Source organism: Oncorhynchus mykiss, chromosome 8, assembly GCF_057628025.1.
Source record: "Oncorhynchus mykiss isolate SJ-2025 chromosome 8, ASM5762802v1, whole genome shotgun sequence".
Lineage (NCBI taxonomy): Eukaryota > Metazoa > Chordata > Actinopteri > Salmoniformes > Salmonidae > Oncorhynchus > Oncorhynchus mykiss.
The window spans coordinates 80,724,978-80,742,426 of NC_143029.1; the positions used below are offsets into that span (position 1 = coordinate 80,724,978).

A 17,449-nucleotide genomic window follows, 5' to 3' on the forward strand; every position below is an offset into this window, starting at 1 on the left:
GTGGAGATTTGTCAGGGTGGAGATGTGTCAGGGTTGTGATGTGTCAGGGTGGAGATGTGTCAGGGTGGAGATGTGTCAGGGTTGTGATGTATCAGGGTGGAGATGTGTCAGGGTGGAGATGTGTCAGGGTGGAGATGTGTCAGGGTTGTGATGTGTCAGGGTGGAGATGTGTCAGGGTGGAGATGTGTCAGGGTGGAGATGTGTCAGGGTGGAGATTTGTCAGGGTGGAGATGTGTCAGGGTTGTGATGTGTCAGGGTGGAGATGTGTCAGGGTTGTGATGTGTCAGGGTTGTGATGTATCAGGGTTGTGATGTGTCAGCGTGGAGATGTTTCAGCGTTGTGATGTATCAGGGTGGAGATGTGTCAGGGTTGTGATGTATCAGGGTTGTGATGTGTCAGCGTGGAGATGTGTCAGGGTGGAGATGTGTCAGGGTGGAGAAGTGTCACTGTTGTGATGTGTCAGGGTGGAGATGTGTCAGGGTTGTGATGTGTCAGGGTGGAGATGAGTCAGGGTGGAGATGTGTCAGGGTGGAGATGTGTCAGGGTTGTGATGTGTCAGGGTGGAGATGAGTCAGGGTGGAGATGTGTCAGGGTTGTGATGTGTCAGGGTTGTGATGTATCAGGGTGGAGATGTGTCAGGGTGGAGATGTGTCAGGGTGGAGATGTGTCAGGGTTGTGATGTGTCAGGGTTGTGATGTATCAGGGTGGAGATGTGTCAGGGTGGAGATGTGTCAGGGTGGAGATGTGTCAGGGTTGTGATGTGTCAGGGTGGAGATGAGTCAGGGTGGAGATGTGTCAGGGTTGTGATGTGTCAGGGTTGTGATGTATCAGGGTGGAGATGTGTCAGGGTGGAGATGTGTCAGGGTGGAGATGTGTCAGGGTTGTGATGTGTCAGGGTGGAGATGTGTCAGGGTGGAGATGTGTCAGAGTGGAGATGTGTCAGGATGGCTTTGATTATGCACGTATGACTGTAAGTCTTTTTGGATAAAAGTGCCTGCTAAATGGCATCCATTATTATTATATTAATACTACTACAATGGCTAGCTAGCTAGATTCCTAGTCATTTTATTTTACAGATTGTTTTATCACCAATTACTTGATAATATAACACCCATAATCGCCTAACTTCATAATATAATTTTATAATCATGTCATTTAATAGTAATTTCATGTGTCAAAATTACTCTATAGTCATGTAGCAGGGATCCAGAGGTGTGGGTCCATTTTCTTTCCCTGGGGGACAGAGTTTTTCCTGATTTGGTAACATAACCAGGTATAAATCCAGACCATATCGGGTGTGACAGTGAATAATCAGTTGGAAAAAGGCTTTGTATGGGCTATGATGGGACCAAAGTTTTTCTAATCAGGTCACATGGTTTAAAAAAGAACTCCTGGAAAAACTCCTGGGCCTAGTTTAGCAACCTTGTTCATATAATATATGATCTATTTTAAAATTAGACTAACCTGTGAGGGGTGTTTACACAGACAACACCTGTACAATAGAATTCAAAGGGCTGAGCTTGCTTTATGCAGGTTTGTATCGTGTAGGCCTATGCAACTATAATTAAAAGAGTACCTCTGTCATCACTAGCGTTGTGTTGTTAATTTCAGGTAGGCTAATCATTTTGGATTGAAAAGGTCAAGGTAGCCTAGCCAACGTAACCAAATTTGATCATATTAACATTTTCAGAAAATATATTTATGTATTTATAATAATTTACACAAATAAATGGGTTATAAATGCATAACATTAACAAGATTCCTTTGTTTACCCTCCCCAGAGATGACAGGGCACCCTGGCTGTAGCATATGAAGCTGTGGTTGTTATCCGTAGCCAACAGTTGATCTGTCTGAAAAATCATCTCATTTTCATCCCATACAGCATGTCAGATTGATAACGTTAAGGTGGAGGCTGCTGCAACATTTCTGTGAAGAGTTTTTGTTTGTGTCTGTTGGGAGTGAGGTGTTATCACACTTGCTAAATAAATACTGGAGGAAAGTGGAGAGCGCTCTTTGTGCATTACTAGACGACTTGCCTTGTGCCGGCCCGCACAACCTGTGATTTCTGTGAATCTGATTGGTCAAGACACACACAAGAACCTACTCCGACATGAACGACAGATACATTATTGTATGTGAGTTGACAAATCATAAAGCAAAACAGTCTAAAAAAAATGAAAATGTTAACACTTTTGCATCAATATTCTCTTACTGGCCTGCTAAATCAAAAATGGTGGGGAGCTGCGGGCTGTGTGTTCAGAAGAAAATTGACCAAAAATACAAACACAAAAATTGGGGAAATTATACCACCAACCTAAAGGAACTTTGGAGACTGGAAGAGGCATTTTCCCTGCACAGGTAGCTGTGCCTGGTACTGCCTCATCATTTTTAACACTTGATAACACTTCATTTAGTCTACATCATCATCAATATTGAGTCTGGTTGGCTGATACTCGCATCAGAGAGACACAGGAAGGCATAGAGAGGTAAATCACAATCAGTAAAAGAGGTCAAGCTAGCTAATCAGCAGATTTACATAAATCATCAACATCAATGATCAGCTGATACCCTACCCTCTGCTCCTGATGTCACTGTCTTTAGGAGGCACTGGAACTAGCTTGCTTACAATTTGTGATGATGATTGAATGTGTTGTTGCAGAAATAAATAGGCCTATGTTCAAAATTACTTTTATTTTGAGCACATGCCCCCTGAAAGGACTGTGCATGGACCTGGTTAGGTTGTTGCAGGAAAGAGGGAGAGCGAGAGAGAGAGAGAGAGAGAGAGGGGGAGGGAGGGAAAGAGGAGAGAGAGAGGATAGAGAGAGAGCGAGAGAGAGCAGAGGTCAGGATCAGAGCTCCTGCATTTTACAGCATTTTCTTTAAAAAAGATAGATTAGGAGTTAGATAAACTTGGATTTTTTGTCAGGAACACATACTGGATTCTACCCTCTTCAACATAACCCCTACTTCAAATCAAAACTTAAAACCTACAACCTGATTTTGGACGGAATTACGGAATCACCTGGAAAGTTCACAACTACCAAGGATTTATTACCCGATACAGCAAATTCTCTGGAAAACAACAGAAACCTGAAAACACCATCCAACCTGGAACTGAGTGAGTAATGTTTAGTCTGAAACTATATTTTATTTCCAAAAGCCAAGAAGAAAAATACACAACATTACTTTATAAGGACTGAATTCTAACATAATTCTACCAAGCTTGATACAGCTTCAACTAGCACTGACGTGTCAAGTGAGAGGTGTCAAAGCCCATTAGCCCAACAATGGCAGGAGAGTCACACAGTCTACCCCAACCAAATGGAGAGGCCTTAGAAGCTCCCTCCCGCTGTTCAGAGGTAATTAAAATACAGTACCCTGCATGTAAAGAATGATAAGGCAAGAAAATATTACAAAATGAAGCTCCTTATGGAAAATCAAGAGACACTTTTTGCTGACTATTACAAAAATGGGAACATCAGCAACCTTATCTTCCACACAAACCATCCCCTGGCATGGCACAGTGCTATATTAGCACACTACCCCTTTGTTAAGAGAGGGGGGGTTAACGAGGGGTGGAAACTCAGAATACTTGATAACGAGGACTCTGAGTTAAGTAATATAAATATCTATAAATCCGGAACAGTAATGGTACAGAGTAACCACAAACAGTTTCAGCTGGACTTTCACCTAATCAAAGAATTAGCCCAGCAGGAGAAGCTCTCCCTTGATAAAGATACCCCCACACCGAGCGGGTCAGACCAGACCTCTTCATTATGTAACCCCACAGATGAGCAACCCCCAGCGGAGAGTCAACCTCCCAGCACAGATTACCACTCCCTCATTGAAATGAAGGACAAATTCACCCAGCTGGAGGTAAGGCAGGTGGAGCTGGAACAGCAGGTGATTACACTTCAGTCAGCACAGACCCAGACAACAGTCCAGCACAACAACAGCCCCTTAACCAGACCCGGAGAGCTGGAGGTGGACAGAGACATATCTGCACTTTGGACAGTGGTGAGACAAATACAACAGGAGAAAGAGGAGCAGAACAGAGCACTAGAGGAGAGTATCAGACTCCTGGTGGAGGAGAGGTTGAGGGGGATGGAGGAGAGGGTGAGGGGGATGGAGGAGAAGTTGAGGGGGACGGCGTGTGACAGAGAACAACCCACTAGAGAGGTGGCCACCCCCACAGAGAAAGCAGCAGAACAGCCCACCTCAGCACCCAACAAAAGTCTCGACACCACAGCAGAACAGTCCACACCAGACCCTGACCATAGAGTCGACACCACAGCAGAACAGTCCACACCAGACCCTGACCATAGAGTCGACATCACAGCAGAACAGACAAATGAAGAACCCCAAGCGCAGAGGCTCTCACCCCCTCTGAGCACCCCCCTGTCAGCCACCCTGATAGCCCTTTTGACAACCCCCCCACACCCACTGAGGACAAACACAAGACACAGATTGTACTACTTATGGACTCAAATGGGAAATATATAGAAGAAAAAAAACTTTTTCCCAAACACAGTGTGTCTAAACTCTGGTGTCAAAACACCCAGCGCGCCCTAGACCTTCTGTCTGAGGCCAAACTAGGCTCACCCAGCCACATAATAATACACACAGGCACAAACGACCTGAGAGCACAGCAGGAAAGAGTGGCCACAGCACTGAAGGGAGTGATTGAAAAGGCTTCTTCTACTTTCCCCAACGCACAAGTGGTTATCTCCACCCTGCTACCACGAAAAGACTTCCACCCTGCCACAATACAGCGGGTAAATGCAAGTATTTCCCGTGACTGTGCCTCAAAACCAAACGTTTTCCTGGCCCACCACTCCACCCTGGACTTGAACAGCCTCTATGACCAGGTCCACCTCTACAAGGCAGCAGTGCCCACCTTTGCCCGAACTCTAAAGGACATCGCTCTCAAACGTATCCCCAACACTTCACACAGGAGCAACAGATCAATAGACACCCCACCCAGACCAGCGAGACACCCTCCCAGATCTGCAGGACCCCCCCTGGACCTACACATAGAGGACCCACGCCAAGAGGAATTACATCCAGACCACAGTACACCCAGACACATCCACACCCCAACCAATCAACACCCCCCCACGTCAACCATGCCCACACCCCATTTAGGCCCCCTCAGATCAGACCTATGCCACTCCTGCCCACCCCATGCACCCCACCCCCGCAAAGAGGGCCTCAACATGGAAGCCACACATTCGCCCAGGTAGTGAGTGGGCAAACAGTCCCAACCCCCACTCTCACACTCGCCCAAGCCAATGGCATGTACCAGATGCTCAGCAGGCTCTGCTCACACTTACTGGCCTGAGGCCAAACCACGACCAACAACATTGGACACTCTATGGAACAAAAAGCCTTCACTATATTATCCTGCAATATCCAAGGCCTGAGGTCATCTGCCTTTGGCCTAAAGAGCAGAAACCCGGACTTCACCAAAGAAATCGGTAATACAGACATTGTCATCCTGCAAGAAACCTGGTATAGAGGAGACGGACCCACTGGTTGCCCTCTAGGTTACAGAGAGCTGGTAGTCCAATCCACCAAACTACCAGGTGTGAAACAGGGAAGGGACTCAGGGGGTATGCTAATTTGGTATAGAGCAGACCTAACTCACTCCATTAAATTAATCAAAACAGGAACATTCTAAATTTGGCTAGAAATTCAAAAGGAAAAATGTCCTCCTGTGTGCTACCTATATCCCCCCACTAGAATCCCCATATTTTAATGAAGACAGCTTCTCCATCCTGGAGGGGGAAATCAATCATTTCCAGGCCCAGGGACATGTACTGGTCTGTGGCGACCTAAATGCCAGAACCGGACAAGAACCTGACACCCTCAGCACACAGGGGGACAAACACCTGCCTGGAGGTGACAGCATTCCCTCCCACATATGCCCCCCTAGGCACAACTATGACAACATAACCAACAAAAACGGGTCACAACTCCTGCAGCTCTGTCGCACGCTGGGTATGTACATAGTCAACGGTAGGCTTCGAGGGGACTCCTAGGGTAGGTACACCTATAGCTCATCTCTTGGCAGTAGTACTGTAGACTACTTTATCACTGACCTCAACCCAGAGTCTCTCAGAGCGTTCACAGTCAGCCCACTGACACCCCTATCAGACCACAGCAAAATCACAGTCTACTTAAACAGAGCAATACTCAATCATGAGGCATCAAAGCCAAAGGAACTGAGTAACATTAAGAAATGCTATAGATGGAAGGAATGCAGTTTGGAAACCTACCAAAAAACAATTAGGCAACAACAAATTCAATCCCTTTTAGACAATTTCCTGGGTAAAACGTTCCACTGTAATAGTGAAGGTGTAAACTTGGCAGTAGAAAATCTTAACAGTATATTTGACCTCTCAGCTTCCCTATCAAATCTAAAAATCTCAAATAGAAAACCGAAGAAAATTAACAACAATGACAAATGGTTTGATGAAGAATGCAAAAATCTAAGAAAGAAATTGAGAAACCTGTCCAACCAAAAACATAGAGACCCGGAAAACCTGAGTCTACGCCTTCACTATGGTGAATCACTAAAACAATACAGAAATACACTACGGAAAAAGAAGGAACAGCATGTCAGAAATCAGCTCAATGCAATTGAAGAATCCATAGACTCTAACCACTTCTGGGAAAATTGGAAAACACTAAACAAACAACAACACAAAGAATTATCTATCCAAAATGGAGATGTATGGGTAAACCACTTTTCCAATCTTTTTGGCTCTTTAACAAAGAATAAAGAGCAAAAACATATATATGATCAAATACAGATCTTAGAATCAACTAATAAAGACTACCAGAACCCACTGGATTCTCCGATTACATTGAATGAGTTACAGGACAAAATAAAAACCCTCCAACCCAAAAAGGCCTGTGGTGTTGATGGTATCCTCAATGAAATGATCAAATATACAGACAACAAATTACAATTGGCTATACTAAAACTTTTTAACATCATACTTAGCTCTGGCATCTTCCCCAATATTTGGAACCAAGGACTGATCACCCCAATCCACAAAAGTGGAGACAAATTTGACCCCAATAACTACCGTGGAATATCACATATCACATATCAGTCCTTGTCAACAGTAACCTTGGGAAAATCCTCTGCATTATTATTAACAGCAGACTCGTACATTTCCTCAATGAAAACAATGTACTGAGCAAATGTCAAATTGGCTTTTTACCAAATTACCGTACAACAGACCATGTATTCACCCTGCACACCCTAATTGACAACCAAACAAACCAAAACAAAGGCAAAGTCTTCTCATGCTTTGTTGATTTCAAAAAAGCCTTCGACTCAATCTGGCATGAGGGTCTGCTATACAAACTGATGGAAAGTGGTGTTGGGGGTAAAACATACGACATTATAAAATCCATGTACACAAACAACAAGTGTGCGGTTAAAATTGGCAAAAAACACACACATTTCTTCACACAGGGTCGTGGGGTTAGACATTGATGCAGCTTAAGCCCCACCCTCTTCAACATATATATCAACGAATTGGCGCGGGCACTAGAAAAGTCTGCAGCACCCGGCCTCCCCCTGCTAGAATCCGAAGTCAAATGTCTGCTGTTTGCCGATGATCTGGTGCTTCTGTCACCAACCAAGGAGGGCCTACAGCAGCACCTAGATCTTATGCACAGATTCTGTCAGACCTGGGCCCTGACAGTAAATCTCAGTAAGACCAAAATAATGGTGTTCCAAAAAAGGTCCAGTCACCAGGACCACAAATACAAATTCCATATAGACACTGTTGCCCTAGAGCACACAAAAAACTATACATACCTTGGCCTAAACATCAGCGCCATAGGTAACTTCCACAAAGCTGTGAACGATCTGAGAGACAAGGCAAGAAGGGCATTCTATGCCATCAAAAGAAACATAAATTTCAACATACCAATTAGGATTTGGCTAAAAATACTTGAATCAGTCATAGAGCCCATTGCTCTTTATGGTTGTGAGGTCTGGGGTCCGCTCACCAACCAAGACTTCACAAAATGGGACAAACACCAAATTGAGACTCTGCACGCAGAATTCTGCAAAAATATCCTCCGTGTACAACGTAGAACACCAAATAATGCATGCAGAGCAGAATTAGGCCGATACCCACTAATTATCAAAATCCAGAAAAGAGCCGTTAAATTCTACAACCACCTAAAAGGAAGCGATTCCCAAACCTTCCATAACAAAGCCATGAACCTGGAGAAGAGTCCCCTAAGCAAGCTGGTCCTGGGGCTCTGTTCACAAACACAATCACACCCTACAGAGCCCCAGGACAACAGCACAATTAGACACAACCAAATCATGAGAAAACAAAAAGATAATTACTTGACACATTGGAAAGAATTAACAAAAAAACAGAGCAAACTAGAATGCTATTTGGCCCTATACAGAGAGTACACAGCGGCAGAATACCTGACCACTGTGACTGACCCAAAATTAAGGAAAGCTTTGACTATGTACAGACTCAGCATAGCCTTGCTATTGAGAAAGGCCGCCGTAGGCAGACATGGCTCTCAAGAGAAGACAGGCTATTTGCTCACTGCCCACAAAATGAGGTGGAAACTGAGCTGCACTTCCTAACCTCCTGCCCAATGTATGACCATATTATAGAGACATATTTCCCTCAGATTACACAGATCCACAAAGAATTCGAAAGCAAATCCAATTTTGAAAAACTCCCATATCTACTGGGTGAAATTCCACAGTGTGCCATCACAGCAGCAAGATTTGTGACCTGTTGCCACGAGAAAAGGGCAACCAGTGAAGAACACACACCACTGTAAATACAACCCATATTTATGCTTATTTATTTTATCTTGTGTCCTTTAACCATTTGTACATTGTTAAAACACTGTATATATATATATAATATGACATTTGTAATGTCTTTACTGTTTTGAAACCTCTGTATGTGTAATGTTTACTGTTAATTTTTGTTGTTTTTCACTTTATATATTCACTTTGTATGTTGTCTACCTCACTTGCTTTGGCAATGTTAACACATGTTTCCCATGCCAATAAAGCCCTTGAATTGAATTTAATTGAATTGAGAGAGAGAGAGAGAGAGAGAGAGAGAGAGAGGGAGAGAGAGATTGCAGAGACTCATTAGGAGGAGTCCAGCGATTAGACAAGAGTTAGGGTAGACAGTAAAGGATGGAGGGAGAGAGAGGGATGGAAGGAGAGAGAGGGATGGAGGGAGAGAAGGATGAAGGCAGAGAGAGAGAGGGATGGAGGGAGAGAAGGATGAAGGCAGAGAAAGAGAGGGGTGGAGGGAGAGAAGGATGAAGACAGAGAGAGAGAGGGATGGAGGGAGGGAGAGAAGGACAAAGACAAAGGGAGAGAGGGATGAGGGAGAGAAGGACGAAGGCAGAGAGAGAGGGATGGAGGGAGGGAGAGAAGGACGAAGACAAAGGGAGAGAGGGATGAGGGAGAGAAGGACAAAGACAAAGGGAGAGAGGGATGGAGGGAGAGTAGGATGAAGACAAAGGGAGAGAGGGATGGAGGGAGAGAAGGATGAAGACAGGGAGAGAGGGATGGAGGGAGAGAAGGATGAAGACAAAGGGAGAGAGGGACGGAGGAAGAGAAGGAGGAAGACAGAGGGAGAGAGGGATGGAGGGAGAGAATGATGAAGACAGAGGGAGAGAGGTATGGAGGGAGAGAAGGATGAAAACTTAGGGAGAGAGGGATGGAGGGAGAGAAGGATGAAGACAGAGGGAGAGAGGGATGGAGGGAGAGAATGATGAAGACAGAGGGAGAGAGGTATGGAGGGAGAGAAGGATGAAGACAGAGGGAGAGAGGTATGGAGGGAGAGAAGAATGAAGACAGAGGGAGAGAGGTATGGAGGGAGAGAAGGATGAAGACAGAGGGAGAGAGGTATGGAGGGAGAGAAGGATGAAGACAGAGGGAGAGAGGGATGGAGGGAGAGAAGGATGAAGACAGAGGGAGAGAGGGATGGAGCGAGAGAAGGATGAAGACAGCGGGAGAGAGGGATGGAGGGAGAGAAGGATGAAGACAGAGGGAGAGAGGTATGGAGGGAGAGAATGATGAAGACAGAGGGAGAGAGGGATGGAGGGAGAGAAGGATGAAGACAGAGGGAGAGAGGGATGGAGGGAGAGAAGGATGAAGACAGAGGGAGAGAGGGATGGAGGGAGAGAAGGATGAAGACAGAGGGAGAGAGGTATGGAGGGAGAGAAGGATGAAGACAGAGGGAGAGAGGTATGGAGGGAGAGAAGGATGAAGACAGAGGGAGAGAGAGATGAGGGAGAGAAGGATGAAGACAGAGGGAGAGAGGGATGGAGGGAGAGAAGGATGAAGACAGAGGGAGAGAGGGATGGAGGGAGAGAAGGATGAAGGCAGAGAGAGAGAGGGGTGGAGGGAGAGAAGGATGAAGACAGAGAGAGAGAGGGATGGAGGGAGGGAGAGAAGGACAAAGACAAAGGGAGAGAGGGATGAGGGAGAGAAGGACGAAGGCAGAGAGAGAGGGATGGAGGGAGGGAGAGAAGGACGAAGACAAAGGGAGAGAGGGATGAGGGAGAGAGAGGGATGGAGGGAGAGAAGGATGAAGGCAGAGAGAGAGGGGGATGGAGGGAGAGAAGGATGAAGGCAGAGAGAGAGAGGGGTGGAGGGAGAGAAGGATGAAGACAGAGAGAGAGGGATGGAGGGAGGGAGAGAAGGACAAAGACAAAGGGAGAGAGGGATGAGGGAGAGAAGGACGAAGGCAGAGAGAGAGGGATGGAGGGAGGGAGAGAAGGACGAAGACAAAGGGAGAGAGGGATGAGGGAGAGAAGGACAAAGACAAAGGGAGAGAGGGATGAGGGAGAGAAGGACGAAAAAACAAAGGGAGAGAGGGATGGAGGGAGAGTAGGATGAAGACAAAGGGAGAGAGGGATGGAGGGAGAGAAGGATGAAGACAGGGAGAGAGGGATGGAGGGAGAGAAGGATGAAGACAAAGGGAGAGAGGGACGGAGGAAGAGAAGGAGGAAGACAGAGGGAGAGAGGGATGGAGGGAGAGAATGATGAAGACAGAGGGAGAGAGGTATGGAGGGAGAGAAGGATGAAAACTTAGGGAGAGAGGGATGGAGGGAGAGAAGGATGAAGACAGAGGGAGAGAGGGATGGAGGGAGAGAATGATGAAGACAGAGGGAGAGAGGTATGGAGGGAGAGAAGGATGAAGACAGAGGGAGAGAGGTATGGAGGGAGAGAAGAATGAAGACAGAGGGAGAGAGGTATGGAGGGAGAGAAGGATGAAGACAGAGGGAGAGAGGTATGGAGGGAGAGAAGGATGAAGACAGAGGGAGAGAGGGATGGAGGGAGAGAAGGATGAAGACAGAGGGAGAGAGGGATGGAGGGAGAGAAGGATGAAGACAGAGGGAGAGAGGGATGGAGGGAGAGAAGGATGAAGACAGCGGGAGAGAGGGATGGAGGGAGAGAAGGATGAAGACAGAGGGAGAGAGGTATGGAGGGAGAGAATGATGAAGACAGAGGGAGAGAGGGATGGAGGGAGAGAAGGATGAAGACAGAGGGAGAGAGGGATGGAGGGAGAGAAGGATGAAGACAGAGGGAGAGAGGGATGGAGGGAGAGAAGGATGAAGACAGAGGGAGAGAGGGATGGAGGGAGAGAAGGATGAAGACAGAGGGAGAGAGGTATGGAGGGAGAGAAGGATGAAGACAGAGGGAGAGAGGGATGACGGAGAGAAGGATGAAGACAGAGGGAGAGAGGGATGGAGGGAGAGAAGGATGAAGACAGAGGGAGAGAGGGATGAGGGAGAGAAGGATGAAGACAGAGGGAGAGAGGGATGGAGGGAGAGAAGGATGAAGACAGAGGGAGAGAGGGATGGAGGGAGAGAAGGATGAAGACAGAGGGAGAGAGGGATGGAGGGAGAGAAGGATGAAGACAGAGGGAGAGAGGGATGAGGGAGAGAAGGATGAAGACAGAGGGAGAGAGGGATGGAGGGAGAGAAGGATGAAGACAGAGGGAGAGAGGGATGGAGGGAGAGAAGGATGAAGACAGAGGGAGAGAGGGATGGAGGGAGAGAAGGATGAAGACAGAGGGAGAGAGGGATGAGGGAGAGAAGGATGAAGACAGCGAGAGAGAGGGATGGAGGGAGAGAAGGATGAAGACAGAGGGAGAGAGGGATGGAGGGAGAGAAGGATGAAGACAGAGGGAGAGAGGGATGGAGGGAGAGAAGGATGAAGACAGAGGGAGAGAGGGATGAGGGGGAGAAGGATGAAGACAGAGGGAGAGGGATGAGGGGGAGAAGGATGAAGACAGAGGGAGAGAGGGATGAGGGAGAGAAGGATGAAGACAGAGGGAGAGAGGGATGGAGGGAGAGAAGGATGAAGACAGAGGGAGAGAGGGATGGAGGGAGAGAAGGATGAAGACAGAGGGAGAGAGGGATGGAGGGAGAGAAGGATGAAGACAGCGGGAGAGAGGGATGGAGGGAGAGAAGGATGAAGACAGAGGGAGAGAGGGATGGAGGGAGAGAAGGATGAAGACAGAGGGAGAGAGGTATGGAGGGAGAGAAGGATGAAGACAGAGGGAGAGAGGGATGGAGGGAGAGAAGGATGAAGACAGAGGGAGAGAGGTATGGAGGGAGAGAAGGATGAAGACAGAGGGAGAGAGGGATGGAGGGAGAGAAGGATGAAGACAGAGGGAGAGAGGTATGGAGGGAGAGAAGGATGAAGACAGAGGGAGAGAGGGATGGAGGGAGAGAAGGATGAAGACAGAGGGAAAGAGGGATGAGGGAGAGAAGGATGAAGACAGAGGGAGAGACAGAGGAATAAAGGGATAAAGTATTTTTACCTTCTCCTGGTACTGTCGTCGGGACGAGTCCAGGGACTGGATGAGTGCGGTGGCATGGCCTATGAACACAGCGTAGCAGGTGGCCCCTACGATCATGCTGAGCATGGTGAGCCAGATATCAGACAGGCTCTCCGGGGCCTGCCGACCGTAGCCGATACACAACATGTGGCTCATTGCCTTGAACACTGCAAATGAATACAGCTCAGACCATGTGTCATTCTGCAAAGAGAAAAATGAAAGAGAAAATGAATTTAAATATGTATGAAAGACAGAGGAAAACACATTTGGGGAGGAGAGGAGAAGAAACGAAAAGAGGAAAGTCTTGAAAGTTTTTGAGTTGGTGACTCAAAGTAAGAGACAAAAACTGAGAAGAAGTGATAGACAGAGGAGATTAGAGATAGAGAGAAGAGGATAGAGATAGACAGAGGAGAGTAGAGATAGAGAGAAGAGGATAGAGATAGACAGAGGAGAGTAGAGATAGAGAGAAGAGGATAGAGATAGACAGAGGAGAGTAGAGATAGAGAGAAGAGGTTAGAGATAGAGAGGAGAGTAGTGATAGAGAGAAGAGGATAGAGGGAGATAGAGAGGAGAGTAGAGATAGAGAGAAGAGGATAGACAGAGGAGAGTAGAGATAGAGAGGAGAGTAGAGATAGACAGAGGAGAGGAGAGATAGAGAGAAGAGGATAGAGATAGAGAGGAGAGTAGAGATAGAGAGAAGGGGATATAGATAGACAGAGAAGAGGATAGAGATAGAGAGGAGAGTAGAGACAGAGAGAGAGAGGAGGATAGAGATAGACAGAGGATAGTAGAGATAGAGAGAAGAGGATAGAGGGTATAGAGAGGAGAGTAGAGATAGAGAGAAGAGGATAGAGATAGACAGAGGAGAGTAGAGATAGACAGAGGAGAGTAGAGATAGAGAGAAGAGGATAGAGATAGACAGAGGAGAGTAGAGATAGACAGAGGAGAGTAGAGATAGGTGGAAACTGAGCTGCACTTCCTAACCTCCTGCCCAATGTATGACCATATTAGAGAGACATATTTCCCTCAGATTACACAGATCCACAAAGAATTCGAAAACAAATCCAAATTTGAAAAACTCCCATATCTACTGGGTGAAATTCCACAGTGTGCCATCACAGCAGCAAGATTTGTGACCTGTTGCCACGAGAAAAGGGCAACCAGTGAAGAACACACACCATTGTAAATACAACCCATATTTATGCTTATTTATTTTATCTTGTGTCCTTTAACCATTTGTACATTGTTAAAACACTGTATATATATATAATATGACATTTGTAATGTCTTTACTGTTTTGAAACCTCTGTATGTGTAATGTTTACTGTTAATTTTTGTTGTTTTTCACTTTATATATTCACTTTGTATGTTGTCTACCTCACTTGCTTTGGCAATGTTAACACATGCCAATAAAGCCCTTGAATTGAATTGAATTGAATTGATAGAGAGAGGAGAGTAGAGATAGAGAGAAGAGGATAGACAGAGGAGAGTAGAGATAAAGAGAAGAGGATAGACAGAGGAGAGTAGAGATAGAGAGAAGAGGATAGGCAGAGGAGAGTAGAGATAGAGAGAAGAGGATAGAGATAGACAGAGGAGAGAATAGATAGAGAGAAGAGGATAGAGATAGACAGAGGAGAGTAGAGATAGAGAGAAGAGGATAGAGGGAGATAGAAAGGGGGGTAGAGAGATAGAAAAGAGGGTAGAGAGATAGAGAGAGGAGGGTAGATGGAGATAGAAAGGAGGGTAGAGAGATAGAGAGAAGAGGATAGAGATAGAGAGGAGAGTAGAGATAGAGAGAAGGGGATAGAGATAGACAGAGAAGAGGATAGAGATAGAGAGGAGAGTAGAGACAGAGAGAGAGAGGAGGATAGAGATAGACAGAGGAGAGTAGAGATAGAGAGAAGAGGATAGAGGGAGATAGAGAGGAGAGTAGAGATAGAGAGGAGGATAGAGATAGACAGAGGAGAGTAGAGATAGAGAGAAGAGGATAGAGGGTATAGAGAGGAGAGTAGAGATAGAGAGAAGAGGATAGAGATAGACAGAGGAGAGTAGAGATAGACAGAGGAGAGTAGAGATAGAGAGAAGATGATAGAGATAGACAGAGGAGAGTAGAGATAGACAGAGGAGAGTAGAGATAGAGAGAAGGGGATAGAGATAGACAGAGGAGAGTAGAGATAGACAGAGGAGAGTAGAGATAGGTGGAAACTGAGCTGCACTTCCTAACCTCCTGCCCAATGTATGACCATATTAGAGAGACATATTTCCCTCAGATTACACAGATCCACAAAGAATTCGAAAACAAATCCAAATTTGAAAAACTCCCATATCTACTGGGTGAAATTCCACAGTGTGCCATCACAGCAGCAAGATTTGTGACCTGTTGCCACGAGAAAAGGGCAACCAGTGAAGAACACACACCATTGTAAATACAACCCATATTTATGCTTATTTATTTTATATTGTGTCCTTTAACCATTTGTACATTGTTAAAACACTGTATATATTTATAATATGACATTTGTAATGTCTTTACTGTTTTGAAACCTCTGTATGTGTAATGTTTACTGTTAATTTTTGTTGTTTTTCACTTTATATATTCACTTTGTATGTTGTCTACCTCACTTGCTTTGGCAATGTTAACACATGTTTCCCATGCCAATAAAGCCCTTGAATTGAATTGAATTGAATTGATAGAGAGAGGAGAGTAGAGATAGAGAGAAGAGGATAGACAGAGGAGAGTAGAGATAAAGAGAAGAGGATAGACAGAGGAGAGTAGAGATAGAGAGAAGAGGATAGGCAGAGGAGAGTAGAGATAGAGAGAAGAGGATAGAGATAGACAGAGGAGAGAATAGATAGAGAGAAGAGGATAGAGATAGACAGAGGAGAGTAGAGATAGAGAGAAGAGGATAGAGGGAGATAGAAAGGGGGGTAGAGATATAGAAAAGAGGGTAGAGAGATAGAGAGAGGAGGGTAGATGGAGATAGAAAGGAGGGTAGAGAGATAGAGATCACAGCAGCAAGATGTGTGACCTGTTGCCACGAGAAAAGGGCAACCAGTGAAGAACAAACACCATTGTAAATACGACAGGCTATGTGACAGGCTATGTGCTCACTGCCCACAAAATGAGGTGGAAACTGAGCTGCACTTCCTAACCTCCTGCCCAATGTATGACCATATTAGAGAGACATATTTCCCTCAGATTACACAGATCCACAAAGAATTCGAAAGCAAATCCAATTTTGAAAAACTCCCATATCTACTGGGTGAAATTCCACAGTGTGCCATCACAGCAGCAAGATTTGTGACCTGTTGCCACGAGAAAAGGGCAACCAGTGAAGAACACACACCACTGTAAATACAACCCATATTTATGCTTATTTATTTTATCTTGTGTCCTTTAACCATTTGTACATTGTTAAAACACTGTATATATATAATATGACATTTGTAATGTCTTTATTGTTTTGAAACTTCTGTACGTGTAATGTTTACTGTTAATTTTTATTGTTTATATATTCACTTTATATATTATCTACCTCACTTGCTTTGGCAATGTTAACACATGTTTCCCATGCCAATAAAGCCCTTGAATTTAATTTAATTTAATTGAATTTAATTGAGAGGAGGGTAGAGAGATATAGAGAGGAGGGTAGAGGGAGATAGAAAGGAGGCTAGAGAGATAGAGAGAGGAGGGTAGAGAGATATAGAGAGGAGGGTAGAGAGATATAGAGAGGAGGGTAGAGGGAGATAGAAAGGAGTGTAGAGAGATAGAGAGGAGGGTAGCGAGATAGAGAGAGGAGGGTAGAGAGATATAGAGAGGAGGGTAGAGAGATATAGAGAGGAGGGTGTAGGGAGATAGAGAGGAGGGTAGAGGGAGATAGAAAGGAGGGTAGAGAGATAGAGAGAGGAGGGTAGAGCGATAGGAGGGTAGAGAGATAGAGGGTAGAGAGATAGAGAGAGGAGGGTAGAGAGATATAGAGAGGAGGGTAGAGAGATATAGAGAGGAGGGTAGAGAGATAGAGGGAGGAGGGTAGAGCGATAGAGAGATAGAGGGTAGAGAGGGAGATAGAAAGGAGGGTAGAGGGAGATAGAAAGGAGGGTAGCGAGATAGAGAGGAGGGTAGAGAGATAAAGAGGGGGGTAGAGAGTTAGAGAGAGAATAGCGTAGAGAGATAGAGAAAGGAGGGTAGAGAGCTAGAGAGAGGAGGGTAGAGAGATAGAGAGAGAGCAGCTCTCACCCCCTCTGAGCACCCCCCCTGTCAGCCACCCTGATAGCCCTTCTGACAACCCCCCCACACCCACTGAGGACAAACACAAGACACAGATTGTACTACTTATGGACTCAAATGGGAAATATATAGAATAAAAAAAACTTTTTCCCAAACACAGTGTGTCTAAACTCTGGTGTCAAAACACCCAGCGCGCCCTCGACCTTCTGTCTGAGGACCAACTAGGCTCACCTAGCCACATAATAATACACACAGGCACAAACGACCTGAGAGCACAGCAGGAAAGGGTGGCCACAGCACTGAAAGGAGTGATTGAAAAGGCTTCTTCTACTTTCCCCAACGCACA

The 17,449-nt window shown here is 45.6% G+C and overlaps 1 protein-coding gene across 1 annotated transcript in view; it reads right to left on the bottom strand.

Moving 5' to 3' along the window:
• Positions 1-17,449, bottom strand: part of LOC110530999 (potassium/sodium hyperpolarization-activated cyclic nucleotide-gated channel 1) — an 84,712-nt gene that overhangs the window by 25,036 nt on the left and 42,227 nt on the right. Inside the window, exon 4 of the mRNA XM_090182739.1 lies at positions 12,858-13,076. Within this exon, the coding sequence (XP_090038865.1) occupies positions 12,858-13,076 (219 nt within the window). The remainder of the gene's footprint in view (positions 1-12,857; positions 13,077-17,449) is intronic.